We start from the raw sequence: 14181 nt of genomic DNA, 5'->3' as shown, positions 1-14181 counted from the left end.
GAATCACGTTCGATGTGTTGCCTCTCTGTCGCACTTGCCAATTCGTACGTAACTGTGACAGGGAGGCAACTCATCGGAAAAGAAGTCGCTCTCTCTGGAGTACGAGAGGTAGGACCGGGAGAACACGAAGTGTCATCATTCATGCTGTTGTCTCCCAGAATAACTGCCCTGTGTTACCCTGACTTGACCCCTTCGCCTCTAAATGGTGACCCACGTATGCCGCGGAGCATCATGCGCCCGTCTGTTCAAGAGCTAAGTTAGATGCACCCCCCCCCCCTCCCCCCGAAACCCCGAGAAATCAGCACGAAAAGTGCAAAATGCATGAATTTTCTATATGTATGGAACGGTATTTTGTTTTTATTTTTACTTCTATTTTGTAAAAATCTGTGTTTCTTGCGGTCTCACGCCCTTGCTTGTCGGGACGCACTCTCGAAAAAGCTCGTTATGTAACATAGGGACTTATGTTCAACAGATCAAGCGAGGTAGTACGCATCCAGATCGCCGGCCCACCGCCTACAGCTTTATAAGGTGCAGGTCCGCCCACATATGGAATACTGCTCTCAACTTAAAGTTGCGCAGACAAGACGCAAGCGCAGCTTGCGGCAAGCCATACACTTGGTTGAGCCGAGCGCGATGTATAAATGGCCTTGATGGTTTGATATTTCGTGGTTAACTGTATGTTTTATGGCTTAAATTTCTTAACGCAAATTAAACAAATCCTTGGTGGTCGGCGTCAGCGTCGAATGTGGCCCTCTGATTAGATTGGTCATTGGCTGAAGTGGCTCGTAGCGCAACGACGACGGATCGTACGACGGGTCGTACGCCTAAGCGAGTGCGTCGCAAAATGCAAAGGCGAGGGACCGCGCTGGAGCTCAGGCAGTACTGAGCAAGGCCGTCGCCTCTTGGAACTCCAGCTCGAGTAATAATTAATGCCCTTTGCATTTTGCTGGATTTTTCGGGGGTCGGTGTGGGTGGTGCAACTAACACCTCTTGAACAGACGGACGCATGATGCTACGTGGCATACTTGGATCCCCATTTAGAGGCGACGGGGTCACGTCAGGGTCACGCAGGGTAGTTATTCTGGAAAGCAACAGCATGAATGATGAGCGTGTTCTCCTTGTCCTCTTTTTTTTTGACGCAGGAGTAAATGCATTTACGCATCTCACCCCGGGCTGGGGAACTCCACAGGAGGAATCCTCCAGGTCGCTCTTCCAGCGGTCCCTCAGTCTCTTGACAGCCTGTCGTTGCTCTCCTGTTCCTTTGGGTCGAGGCGTTCTCCACGCGCTCTGGCCTCTGCTCTCATACGGTATGTTCCAGCCATCATTTTAGCTTCCAGCTCCCAGGGTGTAGTGCCTGCCAGAGCACATGCCGCCGCGAAAGACACCGTATGGTATGCCCTTATTATGCGCAAGGCCGCCACTTGCGGACGCTTGGCTTTAGGCAAGAGCCTGTCTGCCCAAATTAGTGCCCTGTATACGGCCATGCTCCGAACAACGCCCGCGTACAGGCGCCGACAAGGGGCTTTCGGCCCACCCACGTTTGGTAATAGCCGGCTAAGGACTGAGGCAGCACCCACGATTCGGGGCGCTAACTTGAGGAAATGCTGTTCAAAATTCCACCTCCGGTCAAGAACAAGACCCAAGTACTTCATGTGTGAATTGACCGGAATCCTCAGGTAGCGCCCTTCCAGGTCCCCCGAAGACAATTGCTTCAGTCTTCGGGAGGGACACATTCAATCCTAGGCGTTCGATGCAACCCACTGACATCTCTGTCGCTACCGCCGCTCTGAAAAAGTTATCTTCCGTGTGCCTTCCCCGCACAGCCACCATGGTGTCGTCTGCATAGCAGATGTTGATCAGAGGGCCCCTCTTATGGCCCAGTCATACCATATATTCCACAGCAGGGGGGTGTTCTCCCTGTGCCACCTTCCGTACTCCAGAGAGAGCCACCGCGGCTTGTTGTTGTAAAATTGTAACTAAACCTCCACATACCACCAGAACATTAACAGTCAGCACTATAACTATTTTTATGAAATACGAGTGTCAAATATATTATCAGCGGGAGCGGGACAGCAATAAACAGTGCAACGATGCACGTTATTCTAATCAAAGTAAGATTAGATTATACTGTGCGCGACTGTACAATCGCAAGAGTAGTCTCAGCGTAGCAACAACGTTAGCAGCGATCGCGCGGTACGTTTAGAGTACTCTGGCGCTGATGCACTGCTGCCTCTAGGGTACGGACCTGTGCGGTCGCGTTCATGAGCTTCGCGCCGTGACATCACACGTGACGCGTCGGACGGGTCAAGTGTCTCCTTTTCTTACAGAATAAAATGCTAGATATAAAAGTAAACAGTTTAGCACAACCTTTAATATGTAGAAAAGGACATATTTAAGTTTCGTATAAACTTAAAACTATGTTAATTAGGTACTAAGAGAAAAATAAAAATAAGGAACTTATAACTAAAAACTATGATGTGTGGAGAGTAGGGGCGCAGGTTGCAATACTTCTATTTCGCTCTCCCAATTGCCACCTCCACCCAAAACTTTATAACGGGGCAGTCGAGGCGCTCGGCCAACACCTTGAGAAGACTGATGCTGCTGCCGCGCACCCGTCTCAGCATGGAGGCGATTCTTTTCCGCCTAACGGCAAAAAAGTCTCTAATAAATCTACTCGCACTTCAGCGAACATGCCAGATGCGCTGCAGTGCTTCGGCAGCCGCAACAGTATCCTCAAGATGTTATTATATTGAACGCGCAATGCGTTATAGGTTCGTTGTGTAAACTTCACCCACAGGCTGCACATGTAGGAAGTCCGACAGTAAGCTCTAAAGAGCGTCAATTTAACTGATGTATTACACCGTGCGAACCTGCGGACAAGCATATTGCCTCTCACTGCCGTCGCTCTTCTCTCCCTTTCCAGATCCAGATCGTCATTCAATTCAGTTGTAAGCATATGCCCCAGATACTGAAATCGATTTACAACTTTTAGAGGTACGCCACACAACATGATCCTCGGCTCCGTAGACGGGTTATAGTTACGAGCTTTGAATATAACAAGCTGACTTTTGGCCGTGTTGTATTTTAGACCATAGGCATATTCCTCACAAATATTGATGAGCTGTCGTACCGCGTCAGCTGAAGGCCCCAGCAACGCCATGTCGTCAGCGTAACTTATATTATTAAAACACACATCACCTATATGGCAACCAACATGTGCCCTGCTGAGTGCCCCGATCAACTCGTTTACGTAGAGGTTGAAAAGGAGAGGGGATGTTAGCCCTCCCTGTCTTGCCCCACTTTGTAGTTTGTACTCGTCAGACTCCTCTCCCGCTCATCTCACTCAGTTGACCTGGCTGTTGTACCAATGTTTAAGCAACGCGACATATTCAATGGAACCTCCCGTTTTTGTAAGCTTGTACCATAGCTTATCGTACACAACCAGGTCAAACGCCTTTGACAAGTCCAGAAAGCACGCATAGATCAGCGTGTTCCTGTCCTTGTAGTACCAGACAGCTTGCTTAAGATACAAAATCGCACTTTCGGTCGACAGCAGTCTTACAGAATAGAGCTGTAAGATTCCGGTTCAAATAACCCTTTGGCGGGGCGGTTCCTTTGTTTCGACCGGCCGTACCATAGTTCCTAGGGACGCAGAGGCCTCCTTTCGCATCCACATCTACTCCTAAAGACCAGGAGCGGCCCTCGGTACGACCAACTAGCATGACAGGGGAGTACCAACATATCACGGAACCAGACAGGCTTATTTCTCTCCCTTACGAACCACTACCACGACCCACGCTCGGCAAAAGGTTTTTTACTTAAAATGATTTAATTGAAATCGTCTGGGTGTCATTTGATCACCCAGCCATAGTCGCTTCAACAAGCGAGAACTATTAATAGATACCTAATTTGTTTTTACTGTAAACAATACCTAAACCTTGGTACCTAGTCAAGATGCCAATCGTTCGCGATACGATAATCTCTGCATTATGCAATGCACCCTAGTCATCTGGAAAGAGAAGCACATACGGAACTCGTTTCTGTTACCCATTACAGCGGCTAGCTACAGCCCGAAAATCCCACCAACTGGGCGTATTGCTTACAGAGGGTATGTGACACACTGTACATTACTCTGCTCTCAGGACTTTTACATCCCTGGTCACGGCGTCCGAATTCGCAGTGAGTAGAGCTCACTCTCACCGAAATCAAAAACAAAACCGCAACTCCCAGCAAAACCGAAAGACCTATTTCTACATGACTAGTAAAATAGCCGAAACAATACGAAGCATCACTCTAAATGGCGCTACATGTAACGCCCCTTACACTCATACAAGATTTTCATCTAATAATGTCAAGAACCAGTGCCTGATTCAACCTTTACCGGTCGCCGTGTTAAGACCTAGGATTTACCAAATCCATGTCGGTAAAAGCCCGAAGTGAACAATAATTATTTCAAATTTCGGGCATTTACCGATCGGCATCGGTAAAACCTAGGTCTTACCGGTATATCCTAGGTTTTACCTTACTTCGGGCTTTTACAGTAACATATACATAATAAATTTCATGACTGTTACAGAGATTTCGAGGTTGGTCCTAATCCGATTATGCTACATTGTGCGTCCGCAGCAAATTCGGTTCTCCATACAAATGTAGTTACGCTCTCATTTTAAAATGACTTGCTAGATTGCTCTGAAACTTTGTACTTACAAAAGGATATGGTATGTCTATGCCTATAATTAATTTAAAACATAAATGTGAAATGAGAGCCAATTAAGTTCAATATTAAGGATATGTGTCGTTGTTGACTCGCCGACAACGGAATTGAGATCTATATGGGTGCCATGTTCTGTACTGTGTAGAAAATCCTGAAATTATAAAGGATTTGTCTTGGCTAGTTTTTACGTATAGGCTACGTATCACCGAAACGTCACAAACACCACGAAGGTTCGGCTTGTACGGGCCCTCGTTTTTCCTATATTCTTATACGCTGCGGAGACCTGGACTATCCGAAAGACAGAGGAGAAGACGATAGACGCCCTAGAAATATGGTGCTGGAGGAAAATGCTGGGGATATCCTGGACCGAGTTTCGGACTAATGTCTCCATCCTTAAAGAACTCCGTATCAAGCAGCGCCTTTCGACTCTCGTAAAGACCCGCATACTCAGTTTTTTCGGTCACGTCTCGAGGAGGAACAACGACTCCATAGAGCGTCTAGTGGTGCAGGGTAGAGCAAACGGAAAAAGACCGCGCAAAAGGCCACCTATGCGATGGACTGACCAAATCAAATCTGCCATGAAGGGTCCCCTGAACGCATTTGCCAGAATGGCCCCCAACCGCGAAAAATGGCGAGAAATCGTACGGCAAGCAACATCTGCGCCTGATATCAGCAGTTGACCACGACGCTCTGCAAAGAGTACCTACAACGACAAAGAAGAAGAAGACGTATCATATTTGTCTAAAATTTGGTTTGTTGGTACACACACAAGGGATAATCTCTAGCTAGGTACGGGGTGCCACACTCGTCAGCGCGACGGCGATATTTTTTACCTTTTACCTAAAAATCTCAAATTTGTGTACGGGCTCAGCTCCTGTTTCGTCTTAAGCCTGAATTTAACAGATTCTGACTCACAGGGGGCTTTGAGCATGCTGTTGCGTTCGTTTTCAAATTTTGAAAAAAAGAACTAGCCTAACAACACAATAAATGCTTGTTTTTCCGCATTCTTCACTATATCTCCCTGTCTAACTACTATCTGACCTTCTAACCCAGAGGGGAAAATATACCTTATTGGGGCTACTCCATCTTCCTCATGATAATATATTTTACTTCACTGAAAAGCAATCGGTACATGTTACAAGATGCACATTGTTAAGAGCCGGGGTTAGAACCCACGACCATTGGTTTTAAAATGAAGCTTTGTATATAATTTGTATTTTTATAATAAATCTGTTTTCTTGTTGACATTTTGTGGTATTGTATTGCTTTATGTTAATTGTCAAGATATTTCTTTCATCCTGGACAATTGTCACATGCGTCACATGTACGTTTTTATGATAGATCTACATCGACGCAACTGCATGTCATTGTCAAAGAGCATATAATCACTACGTTTTAAGAGACGGGACTTCCATACTAGCGAGTGGAATCAGTTTGTTTCGCAAATCATTAGCAAAATGTACGACAAAGAACTGTCAAAGAACCATAGTACCAACATAAGCGATTTAAATAGTGTAGTACGCTACACGCTTACGATTCTTATCGATATCGATAAAATGGGGAGGGTTGAAACATAGGCTCATGTCTACAAATTTTGTACTCGAAATCAGGTTAGCATCGAGTCCACATTTAAGTTGTATGTTATATAGTGGATAGTTCTTAATTGGACTACTATCTGGTCGGGCTTAATGTGGACCCGAATTATTTTAATACAGTTTTTAAGTCGTGTTTTTTTATTTTATTAAATGCTTGATTTTCATAATGATGTGCACATACATGTTTGAATAAATGTAACTTTTCTATGGGAAGATGTATCAGGTCTTCGTTCCCAACAAATTTGGCCCACTGCCTGCATCTGAAAACATACAGCCTAGGAAAAACATGACTTTATCTACAGTTTATATTCCATGTGTTTGCTAATGAGATGATCAACTGATTATTTCGTGCTAATATGCATCTATAAATCATGTTTTTCGGCATTCAGTTATCAACAACCCTTTATCAATGCTTTAACTTTTTATGTATTTATATGTCTGTTAATCATGAGAACGGGTCTGGCCTTGTTGGTAGCGACCCTGCCTATGAAGCCGATGGTCCCAGGTTCAAATCCTGGAACGGGCAGTTATTAGTGTGATGAGCATGAATATTTGTTCCTGAGACATGGGTATTTTCTATGTATTTATAAATACTTATAAATTAGGTCTATGTACATATATATATACATTATTGCACAAACTGACTTAGTACTAAAGTATGAATGGCATGTGTTGTGGGTATATATATATATATATATATCGTTGTCTAAGTACCCACAACACATGCCATTCATACTTTAGTACTAAGTCAGTTTGTGTAATAATGTCCTATAATATTTCTTTATTTATCATAAAAACAGAGATTAATTTTCTTACATTTTAGGTTAATATATTAAATAATCACTAGATAAAAAAAATATGTTAACTAATGACCATTAATGCATAAGTAATAGATAATTTATGCATTATTAATCTTCGACGAATTAATTATGGTCATATTGCATGCTAGTTCTAAGGAAATTTCACATATTTAATTTAATTATTTACACTGATATACAAATAAAACTACAGTTATCGATACTTATAGTACATCCCTAGTTCACAACGAAAAATAATGTAAAATATCTAATTTTCGATGTGTTTATAGCCTGCTGACCCAAAATAAGGTCAAAAGTATCTAAAGCAATACTTACCAGTCTTCATCCAAGGGAAATTTCGCCATAAAATCCCTTTTTTCGTGATTTTCTCGAGTGGCTCGCTTGCCACATATTTCACACTTAGTAAACCGTTTTCTCGCTGGCATTGTAACAAACTCGCTCTTTGCTCTGATCACGGTTGACTATTTTCGATTTTTGCACTAAATAATAAAGAAATTACACGAAATACCCGAACAAAACATTGAAGCCTTCAAAACAAACAAAGCAATTAGGCTGACAGTAGACTTGATGTAAACTTGACAGAATAAATAGCACTGACGTTTTCTTTTTCTTCGTTGGCAATGATTTGCGAAACAAATTCCATACAAAACTTTTTTCTTCCTAGTTGCGTCAGCCTGATCGGAATTTGGCAGCTAACTCCATCTTGCGTCCAGTAGAAGAATCAAAATCGTACAGGTAAAACTACTCTCTGCCTTAGGATCCCCTTTTAAATGTCATAAATCCAAACATGGCAGCCATACCCATCGACAAAAAAGTCTACCGTTGATCTAATTTCATTTGACAGTTAACTAATACGTATTCGACACGCTTATATTTGACAACTAGAATCCTGACTAGAGCTGGGATTGCGTACCAAAAGTACGTCTCTGTTACTCGTACCAAAAGTACGTCTAAAATACCAGTTTTACGAGTATGACCCCCAATAGGCAGTTTACGTATTTGCCGTGCGTAGGCGTCTTACAAATAAGGATTATTTATACAAATATCGACTTATTATTTCGGTAAGGGTCGGAAATATGGTGACGTTTTGAGTGAAGGCTATGAATCTATTGTCATATTTTTGTTATATATTATTACATTATTTTTAGATACAACAGACACCCAGACGACCATCTGTTAACAAAATTTTATTTTACCTAAAGTAACGGTAAGAATGGAGGTACGAGGTGATAAAAGTTTCATATTTGTTTTATTTCAGAAATCAAAGTCCGTACTTTTAAATACTCGTCAAGCTAAAAGTAGTCTATTACAAATAACCTGTTCCAAAAACTATTCCGGTACAACGCCCCGCCTCTAGTGTGGATATTGTTCACTGACAGGTGGTGATAATAGCAATTCGACAAGTCACAATATTTCTCACATCAAATGGAAATCAACACGAAACGTCACTTTTAGCATGTCGAATAAGGGCCCAGAATTTAATTCATCTGAAATAATAGAATCTTGGCCAATTTTTGTCCTCCATATAATTGCGTGTATAGACTAGCTAAGACGCTGGTTTCCTTTAATTAGCAAATCCTCAGGGACTGCATCTCATCGTTATTATTAGCGTGTGCCGAAATATAGTCCCATGTAAATACCTAGTTAATCAATCCATCCATCATAGATTCTAATCAGCATAATATCCAGGGCTGTCATCACCTAATCCGCCTAGATGTTGAGTATCGCATTAAGTGACCCTTAAACGTTTAAAAAGATATGTTTTGTTAAATGGATTGTTTACCCGGGCGCTTTTAATTAATCCGCTAATTCCGGGCCTTTAACTAAGAAAAATCCAGCCAAACCCAGAAGGACGGCAGCTCTTCGGCATCCCGTTGAAAGCAAACACTGAAAACATTTGAAACGGTCAAGTCAAGCCGCTCGAATCCAAAGTTCCTTGGAGGGTCGGCCGGGGGGAAGCCGTAAATATGATTATCAGCGAGGGAGGCGACGGACTAATCATATTCACTGCAATTTACATAAATATTAGTGTGCCGTGACACACAAGTCACACGACGGTCATTACGATGGAAGCCACTTTTTTCAAGCTCCCACGCCCGGAACTTAAATAGCGTGAATAAAACTGATTCCTAAAGTAGCCGTGGGCTTTCTTGATTGTAGGCGCGGCGAATGCCAACAACCTAAGGAATCTTGGCTAAAGCGTCTCCGTTTGGAGACGTTGGAGTTTGTAGGTGTTGGCAATAAGGTTGATGTTAGATAGAGAGCTGGTCGTGTCTTTTTTATGAGTGATTAATGTTCACTGCGGCAGGGGACGCCCTGTTTGCCATGTATATTCAAAATTTTATAGGGATGTTTTTCGATGTCAGGGTTAGACGTTGAAACAATAGTGTCGGTAAAAACCGCCAGAATTACTTTTCCGCTTCATAATATACATACTTCCTTAAGTTTATTAAGTATGCTACGCAGTGTTGCATACAAGTTGCATTTAAGTATTGAAACTACCATAAAATAAAATACAAAGGTTTGAGTTGCGAAATAGCAAAGAATAGATTTCCCTATAAGTACTATCGCATGTAATGTAACATCTCTAAAGTTGCAGGCGTCCATAGGCTACGGAGACTGCTTACCATCAGGCGGCCCGTATGCTTGTTTGCCACAGTCGCAGTATAAAAAAAGGTATGTATTTAATTTTACTTACCGAATCGGGGTGTGCAGTTCCTTACCTATATGCAGTTGACATAACATACTTACTGATATGAAAAACCACATTATTGGGTAAAGACGAAAACTTCTAGTAAATCCTAAGGCACGTATAATAAACAGCCTTATGTAAGTTTAATAAATCAAATAAAATATAAATGTTAAAAACAATTCATTAAAATTCGTTTCAAATATTACAATAATTGTATCTATTTTTTGATAGAAGTTACACGAGATGGGATAAGGTTCGAAATCGTCGAGTAGATGACGATAATACCACCAAATTTTCTCGCAGCATATGACTTTGTACTTCAAGTTTCAAGTGTAGAATTGACCACCGAACGAATGGGCACAAGTAAATGGCAGTTGAAACAATGTTAGCTAGCGCTACCAAGTAAATTAATTATAAATACAAAAAAAAACCAACTGCTACATTATTTTTGAAATGGTCTTTTCACTAGCTTTCATTTAATACCCAATATACCCATGCTAATGTTATGGTAAGGAATTCGTCAACGACACCTCATATGTCAAAAACTTACAATCGTACATATAGATCGTGTCATTCACGAAGACCCTGACCTTGAGTGGTATCTACATGTTATAAAAGGTTAGATTTGACAAGTCTGTGCGTCATGGTGGATGACACGAACTAGGTAGCATAAACCGCTTGGCTAGAAATACGCCGCGAACCTAATAATGCCCCAAACTTTCTTTATTCCTAACTACGAGTACTCGAGGAACTGAATGTTTTAAATGCAGAGAACTCCCTAATGACAGGAAGCTGCGGTGAATTTCTGTAGACACGGTCTGAACCCCTCACAACACCGCAAGTAATCACGGACGAAATAAATTATTAATTACAACACCTTTAACGGTAAAGCAGAGTTCACCCTTCCTATAAATTAAGGGGCCAGATGTTAACAGAGCTCAAACAAACCCCAAATATCTTGTTAAGCCACCCACTGGTTACCGCAATCGCCACACATAGACAGAGTTACAACAAACACATCCCAATAAACAACATGCAATAATACACGTTAACTCTTTTCAACAAAGGATCTGTTTTCGCGTAATAGTTAACGGCGGTTTGTCTTTCTCCGTTCTAGAAACAGTTTCTTCCTTATAATATATCGCACGAAGATGTACTTCCACTTCTGAAACGACGACTTAATTCACTAGTCCCAAGCGAAACCTAACCATAATTCAATTCCTTAAAGTTTAAACTCCTTTAAAACCGCTGGGTATCTAAGCTGTTTTGCTCATGCAGGCCATGTGATATGATTATCAAGGCGAGACAGAAAGGGACAGTAGAGCGCAGGCTCCTCGGCAGACGTCGCGGTTGCCATGGCGACCCATCGATCGCCCCCGCACGCCACCCCCGCCGCCGCAGCCTCCCCCGGATTCAGGTCATTCGAAGGCACTGCCTTTAGACAAGATTTCAATAGTTCTTTTAAACTTTGATCAGATTCTTATTACGTTGTTTCTAAAGCTCATACAACAGGCAAGGAATTTATTTAGGTAATGATGCGGTACAATGTACTACATACATACATACTTATACATTAAATTAGAATAGTTCTGTTTTAAATAAGAAGCATTATAAGTTCCTACTATAACATTTTTTCATGCAGGTGTTGTCTCGATGCATTATTTTACACATAAAATCTCAAACAAAAGTTTCTCATTTTCTAACATCACTAAATTCAGTATAGTTTTTTTGATCTAATATTTAGCAAGTACAGCAAAGAAGTAGTCATTTTTACGCTAAGCCTAAGCTATACCATAGAAAATTCATGCATTAAATATACAATACGGTTTGACATAAACAGGTTTAATTACCATCTTTACCTCACACACAAAGTATAATCCAAAATTAAAACACGGACACAAACTCAAGATGCAGCGAAGCGCTTTCAGCTCAAGTACCTACCCATTCTTTAAACCATATAAATAAAATTCCTTTCCGGTTCCAACATTACAAAATTGGCATTTAGTACATAAGGTAAGCTTTTGATGTGTCGACCCAATTCCTATCTGAAAGACACGCCCAGCGACCTGACAAAGGCAAGTGGACCTAATAGGGCCACTTCGGCCCTTTGGGCTCCCTTTGACATGGCCGACAAAATGAAGGTAATTTAAAAAGGAAAGGCGTGCTACCGTCGTTACAGAGAGCGAGTGTGCGCAGTCTGATCGTCCGACGTCTGCATACTTTTTTTTAGGAGTATGCTCATAGAATGAAAAGTTATGACTTTTATAGTCAGTGTGTTTTATAGTGTGTTAGCGTCGCGTTAAAAAAATTGTATACATCATTTTTTTCGTTAGCGTCATGACTTATTTGTTTCTTTATTAGAGAATAATAAGTAGGTATCCCATCAAAAACATTTTCATGTAAAATATTGCCAAGACGAAACCATAAGGCTCGGCATGTTAAACAGTTGTCAGATCTCTTGTAAAGCCAAGCGTCTAACTCTACAAGCCTTAACTTCACAAACTCTACACCTCAGTCAAATATATGGCTTGGCCGTTTCGCTACCGTTACATGGGCTTAAAATGAAAAAATTGTTCACCAGGTATTCATTATTTTTTACAATACTTCCTGTAGTAACAAAACGCGCAAGCCACATATTTTGAATAAGGTGTAGAGTTTGTGAAGTTAGGGATTGTAGAGTTAGAAGTTTGGCTCTACAAGAGATCTGATAACTACAACTATACACCGTGGGCCAATTAAATCCGACAGATTTTAACCACGCATTCCTGGGGTCATAAGGAGCAAAAAATGTTATATGAGTTTTGGCCAAATACGCAAAAAAGATGTTAAACAGTTGTCAGATCTCTTGTAAAGCCAAGCGTCTAACTCTACAAGCCTTAACTTCACAAACTCTACACCTCAGTCAAATATATGGCTTGGCCGTTTCGCTACCGTTACATGGGCTTAAAATGAAAAAATTGTTCACCAGGTATTCATTATTTTTTACAATACTTCCTGTAGTAACAAAACGCGCAAGCCACATATTTTGAATAAGGTGTAGAGTTTGTGAAGTTAGGGATTGTAGAGTTAGAAGTTTGGCTCTACAAGAGATCTGATAACTACAACTATACACCGTGGGCCAATTAAATCCGACAGATTTTAACCACGCATTCCTGGGGTCATAAGGAGCAAAAAATGTTATATGAGTTTTGGCCAAATACGCAAAAAAGAAATTTTTTGTTGCCGAAAAAAAAAACCTTTTGCGTTTTCTGCACACGACACGTTATTTATTTTTACACCTTGGTGAAAAAAAATCATTACAACGAATAAGTAAAGTTTTTTTATTTATTTACAGACGAAAAGAGTTTACTTTAAAACTTTAATATCTGTCAGTAGGTATGTCTAAACCAAGTCACATAGTGGCAGCGTCACAGCTAAAAAGGCGTTTTTGACTAAGTTATAAAAGAAACAAATTTTCACAGAAATTGTCATAATCTCTAAAACAAGACCGATTTCAGAAAACATTGTATGACATTTTAGTCTCTAAATGCGGCCAAGAATACACCTTTGAAATCTGTCGGGTTTAATTGGCCCACGGTGTATAATAAAAACTATCTTCATGCCAAATTTCAACTAAAAAGGTTCAGCGGTCATTGATTCCCCATACAAGATTCCACTCCCCTTTTCACCCCAGTAGAGGCTTAAAATATCAAGTTTTTAATTTTTTGTTGTGTGTGTACAGTCAGCGTCAAATACTTTGTAGCAGTCAAAGTGGCCAAATAGTTCGGTACACCATACTAAATATATGGTGTACCGAACTATTTGGCTACTTTGGTTGCTACAAAGTATTTGACGCTGACTGTACTAATACCATACATACCAAATTTCAGCTTCCTAGGACTCCAGCAAGTACTTACCCTAAAGGTTTAGTTGATCATCAGTGATGACATCATGAACAATTATTTTACGACAACCTAATAGGAACCAATAGGTAGGTATATATTCAGAAACATATTTTATTTGATAAATCCAATTAACAGATCAGTGAAGATCGACCATACTTGAGATCTAAGACCAATACGTGGAGGTGGAGCCATAACAATGCCAACACGTAATTCCCTTTCGGTAATTGAACTAGATACCTATATATATTTTTCACGTCAGCAGCTCGAACAAGGGTAATTTGCTGCTTAAAAACAGTGAGCAAAATCGCATTTTTTTTTTCTTTGTATGGTCTTGAGGGCAGTGTTGCCCATAGCCAACGTCAAAAATCGCATTTTGCTCAATGAGTGAGACAAAATAACATTCAAGTGACCTTTATATTCGAATGTCATTTCAACGTGCGGGGCCTAATACAAGTTCGAAGTTTTTGGATTCTATTGT

General features: G+C 41.0%; 1 protein-coding gene across 1 annotated transcript; it reads right to left on the bottom strand.

Annotated features, from left to right (window-relative positions):
• Positions 1–1223: 1223 nt before the first annotated feature.
• On the bottom strand, positions 1224–1733 carry LOC133526622 (uncharacterized). Its single transcript, XM_061863314.1, has one exon. It carries the CDS (start codon positions 1731–1733, stop codon positions 1224–1226), a length of 510 nt encoding a protein of 169 aa, XP_061719298.1.
• Between the last annotated feature and the right edge of the window lie 12448 nt (positions 1734–14181).

This window comes from Cydia pomonella, chromosome 16 (genome assembly GCF_033807575.1).
Source record: "Cydia pomonella isolate Wapato2018A chromosome 16, ilCydPomo1, whole genome shotgun sequence".
In the NCBI taxonomy this organism is placed as follows: domain Eukaryota; kingdom Metazoa; phylum Arthropoda; class Insecta; order Lepidoptera; family Tortricidae; genus Cydia; species Cydia pomonella.
The sequence above is the reverse complement of the archived record's forward strand: the minus strand, read 5'-3'. Positions and strand labels throughout refer to the sequence as shown.